At 39.4% G+C, this 5,236-nt stretch overlaps 1 protein-coding gene across 1 annotated transcript; it reads right to left on the bottom strand.

Annotated features, from left to right (window-relative positions):
• LOC116669170 (keratin-associated protein 9-2-like) lies at positions 1-967 on the bottom strand. Its single transcript, XM_032498166.1, has one exon. The coding sequence runs from the start codon at positions 902-904 to the stop codon at positions 416-418; it is 489 nt and encodes a 162-aa protein (XP_032354057.1). The 5' UTR covers positions 905-967; the 3' UTR covers positions 1-415.
• Between the last annotated feature and the right edge of the window lie 4,269 nt (positions 968-5,236).

A 5,236-nucleotide genomic window follows, 5' to 3' on the forward strand; every position in this document is an offset into this window, starting at 1 on the left:
GTGATCATAAAAGAAAAAGAAAGGTGTGAGAGCCACGAGTACATTGATAAAGAAAATATGATTATGAATAACATTGATCAGTTGCAGAAACCTATGAAAAAGTTACCAGAATTAGTTTTCCTTAGTCACTCAGAGGGACTGGGTGGACCTGACTTCAGAGTCAAAGCCCAGACAAACTCCATATCAAGGATGCACAAAGCTGGCCCATCATCCACCTACACGAGAGCAAGAGAATTGGGGGAAGTCCTCTGCACTCCAACAAGCTGATTCACACACTTTAAACAAGCAGAAGAGTAACAGAAGTTCTGGGAGAGCATGCTGATAATTGGCAAACCTAGGAAGTGAATTTGCCCCCAAAATGGCAACTCAGTTGACAGATTGTGTTGGATGCAGGGGATGGCTCTTGGCGAGGTGATCAGCAGGAGGGCTGGCAGCAGCTGGACACACAGCTAGGGCGGCAGCAGGTGGTCTGACAGCAGACAGGGCGGCAGCAAGGCTGGCAGCAGCTGGATCCACAGCTCTGGGCCAGGCACCCAGGCAGGCAGCAGCACGTGGGCTGGTACCAGGTTCGGTGGCAGTACACGGGTGCACAGCTGGCTGGCTGGCAGCAGCTGGACCCACCGCAGTTTTGTCCGCAGCTGCTAGACTCACAGCAAGTGGACTGGCAGCAGGAAGGGCTGCAACAGCTGGTTACACAGGTGGGCTGGCAGCAGGTTTGTCCACAGCTGCTGGACTCACAGCAGGTGGGCTGGCAGCAGGTGGTCACACAAGTAGGTTTGCGGCAGGTGGTCCTGCAGCAGGTGGTCTGAGTAGCTTCATAGCAAGTTTGGGGGCAGCAAGGCTGGCAGCAGCTGGACTCACAGCAGGTGGGCTGGCGGCAAGGGGAGCAGCATGAATGGGTCATGGTGTCAGTGGTGGAAGTTGGAACTCCTGTTGAGTGGTGAGTTTCTCAGATTCTGATCACTCCTTCTGTTCTGGGGCTTTTATACACTGGACCCCCAGTGTTGGGACCAATAAGCAGGACTTTCCTGGTTGTTGTTTACGTTGTTTTTGGAGTCACTGGGTAATTGTCATGGAGGAAGTTGTTCTTTTGTTTCTTTGAGGCCTCCTTAGATTAGTGTTTGATCTTTTCCTTAATTGTGGCTACAACTTAAGAGCCTCTTCCAGAAATGAGAAACTTAGAAATCATCTCCAGTAGCATTTCTGTTCATGTGACATCATCTTGTCATGTGATAGTTTCTTGGTGGCTTTTCCAAGGTCAGAGCAGTCGACCCTTTTCAGCTTTGTCCCTTTGGCTATGCTTAGATTGGGAAGTGTCCTAAGAGGGTCAGAATGCTCATGCGTTCTGCGATGAATGAAGCCCTGTTGAGTTGAAATCTGATCCCCTACAAAGTTTGATTCAGTACTATCACATGTGTCTATCTCTGTTGCAACCAACACAAAATTTCCCAGTTTTCCTAGAGACATTAAGGTAGAGGATGATTGATGCAATGTTTTTCAGGTGCACGTCAGCACCAAATCAGGAGAACAGAGGCAGAAGCAGTATACTGGTTTTCAGACAGCATCAATCTGTTAATATTCCATTGCTATTTTCTAGCTGGGCCAGTGATCTCAAATCCCGACTTACATGTACTTTCTTTTATAAATTGAGACAAACAGAATCGATAAGGTGATAGCCAAGGTATATTTGAATTTACAAATTTTCATATTTCAATAAATGTAGAACAGTGTACTACAATTTCTTAATTATTTTTCAGCCTCATTCTCTCTCTTCTAGGTACACATGTAGGAGTAAAATTGCTGTGTCATGAGGCAAACATATCATCAATAGGAGTAGACAGAATGAAACAGTGTTTCAACATTCCACTGCCAGCAGTGTCACCTGCTCTCCTGATATTGTGGGCCTTCTGAATTCTTCTGGTATGTATCTACGCTTTTTTTTTAAAAACTAAAGTGTAATTGCTGTATAACAGTATATTAGTTTCAGGTGTACAACATAATGATTTGAAATGTATATATATACAAAATGGTCACTACAATAAGTCTAGTTAACCTCTGTCACCATACATAGGTATAAAATTTTTTTATGATGAGAAATTTTAAGATCTACTCTCTTAGCAAGTTTCAAAAATATGCAATAGATTATTAGTAACTATAGTCACCATGCTGTATGTTGTATTCCCATGACCTATTTATTTATAACTGGAAGTTTGTACCCATTCACCCCATTCACCCAGTTTGCCCACCCTCCCACCCCCAACGTCTGTCCACCACCAATCTGTTCTGTGTATCTGTGAGCTCAGTTTTGTTTCTTTGGGTTTTTTTTTTTTTTTTTCAGTTTCCACATATAAGTGAGATCATACGGTATTTGTCTTTCTCTGTCTGACTTATTTCATTTAGCATAATAGCCACAAGGTCCATTCATGTCATCACAAATGGGAAGATTTCCTTCTTTTTAATGGCTGAATAATATTTTATTGTGTAGTATAAACCACATTTTCTTCATCTATTTTTCCATCGACTGACACTTAGGCACTTTCCATATCTTGGCTATTATAAATAATGCTGCAATGAACATGTGGGTGCATATATATCTTGCTGAGTTTTTGTTTTCCTCAGATAAATACCCAGAAGTGGAATTGTTGGATCATGTGGTAGTTCTGCCTTTAATTTTTGAGAAACATCCATAATGTTTTCCATGATGGTTATATCAATTTACATCCCCACCAGCAACGCACAAGTTTCCTTTTTCCCCACATCCTCACCAACACTTGTTATTTCATATCTTTTAAACAATTGTCTTTCTAAACTAAACTGATGTGAGTTAATACGGCATTGTGGTTTTGATTTGCATTTCCCTGATGGTTAGTGATGTTGGGCACCTTTTCACGAACCTATTGTTCATCTATGCCTTCTATGGAAAGATGTCTTTTCCTTAATTCTTCCCCCTTTTTAATGATTGTTTGGGTTTTTGTCCTATTGAGTCTTGTGAGTTCTTTGTATAATTTTAATATTAATGCCTTATCAGATGCGTGGTTTGCAAATATTTTCTCTCATTCAGTAGGATGCCTTTTCATTTTGCTGATTGTTCCCTTTACTGTCCAGAAGCTTTCTGGTTTGATACAGTCTCACTTGATTATTTGTTGCCTTTCCTTCTACTGTCAAATCCCAAAACTCATTGCCAAGACCTATGTCAAGGAGTTTACCATCTAAGTTTTCTTCTAGGAGTTTTATGGTTCAGGTCTTGCAGCCAAGTTTTTAGTCCATTTGGAGTTAATTTTTGTGTATCCTATAAGACTGTGGTCCAGTTTCATTCTTTGGCATGTGACTGCCCAGGTTTTCCAACGCCATTTATTGGAAAGACTGTTCTTTCCTCACTTTGTAACTTGGGCTCTTTCATTGTAAATTAACTGTCCATATGTGTGTGGATTATTTCTGGGCATCTGTTCCATTGATCTATGTGTCTTTTTTATACCCATATCATACTGTTCTGTTTACTAGAGCTTTGTAATATAGTTTGGGATCAGTGAACATGATGCCTCCAATTTTTCATTTTCAAGATTGTTTTTAGGCTTTGGGTCTTTTCTGGTTCCATACAAATTTTAGGATTATTTTTCCTATTCCTGTAAAAACTACATTGAAATTTTAATAGGGATTATATTCAATCAGTAGATTGCCTTGGGTAATATGGACATTTCAACAATATTAATTCTTCCAATTCATGAGCACAGAATATCTTTCCATTGTATGAACTGAATGTATACATTCAAATGTGTAAATAAATAAATATTTTATTTATATAATATACATACGTATTTATCAAAAGACAAGTACAGAAACATACATAGTAAAACTATTTTAATATTTTAATATTTCCAATAGTGCCAAACTTCAAATAACCTACATATATATCAACAGTAGGGTGAGAAATAAATTATGTCAATTTATTCAGTGGAAGATTATACAGTAACAAGAATGAATGAACTACCCGGATAAATCTCACAATCAGAATGTATACAAGAGGTCAATTCCATAATATGCCACTTGTACAAAGTCTAAAACATCCAAAACCAACACTAACTAACAAACAGTGCTACAAGTCAAAGGAATGATCACTTACTTTGGGAATGAATGAGGGGTATAATTCGAGAGGGTCGTTCAGTTCTAAAGCAGAACTGAACTAAAAATTTCTTAACTCACTAATAGCAACATGGTTGTTCATTTTGTGATACTCCATCCAATTTAAAATGAATAAATTTTAACAAGTTAAACTTTAAATCTGAGCACTTTTTAAATGAAATTTAATCACAAAAATGTTTTGAACATGTTAGAACTCACATATACCTTAGGTATCCCCTATTTAGTCTAATTCTATATACCAAAAAAGTAAGAAAGAAAACAGGAAAGTGCAGTCAGTGATTTCAAGTCACTGACTCTGCTGGTAAAGACTTAACGAGAGTCACCAACTCATCTTGATTTGCTTGGAAATGCCCACAGGCCTATGTGAAAATCTCCCATCCTGGCTAGGACTATTGTCACTCCAGGAGGTAAACTGATTTATGCTTCCTAATCCCAGTGTACTGCTTCTGCTTTTATCCACCTACTTCAGTTCACCTTTCCCATCTGAAAGATCGCCAAACGTCCTCTACCCAAGTGTCTTTCGTAGAACTGGCATATACAAATGGTGTGGGTTGCTGCAAAGTGATATTTGAAATACTCTTGAATCAGGCCTATGTGGGAAAACGCATTTGGTCTCTAGTCATTGTAAAGATACAGGCTGCATGCTCCCCCAGGAACACTCCCCAATCTACATATATCCAAAAGGAAAAACTGGGGAGTGATACTGCTCTGACCCTCCCCAATAAGTGGGAACTATGTCACATGATCAAATAGTAATCAAAGCAGGAATGAGACTGATGATATGACTACTTCCTTTCATCAGAAAAAGTTTCTGTGAATTATTCTCAATTAAGAAACACATTAGAAGATTATTTTTTAAAGATTCATAGTGTCTAGGGGAAAACTTCTTCTTTTACAGTTCCCCCAGTGACCATGGAAAAAATGTGAACAAAAATAAGGAAAATACTGCTCATTTGTCACAACTGTGGGGACCCCATGTATAAAAACTCTAGAAAAGAAGGAGTCACCAGATTCTGGAAAACTCACCTCTGAACAGGATTCCAGCCTCCACCACTGACACCATGTCCCACTTGTGTTGCTCTCCTTGCTCCCAGCC

This window comes from Camelus ferus, chromosome 16 (assembly GCF_009834535.1).
Source record: "Camelus ferus isolate YT-003-E chromosome 16, BCGSAC_Cfer_1.0, whole genome shotgun sequence".
Classification (NCBI taxonomy): domain Eukaryota; kingdom Metazoa; phylum Chordata; class Mammalia; order Artiodactyla; family Camelidae; genus Camelus; species Camelus ferus.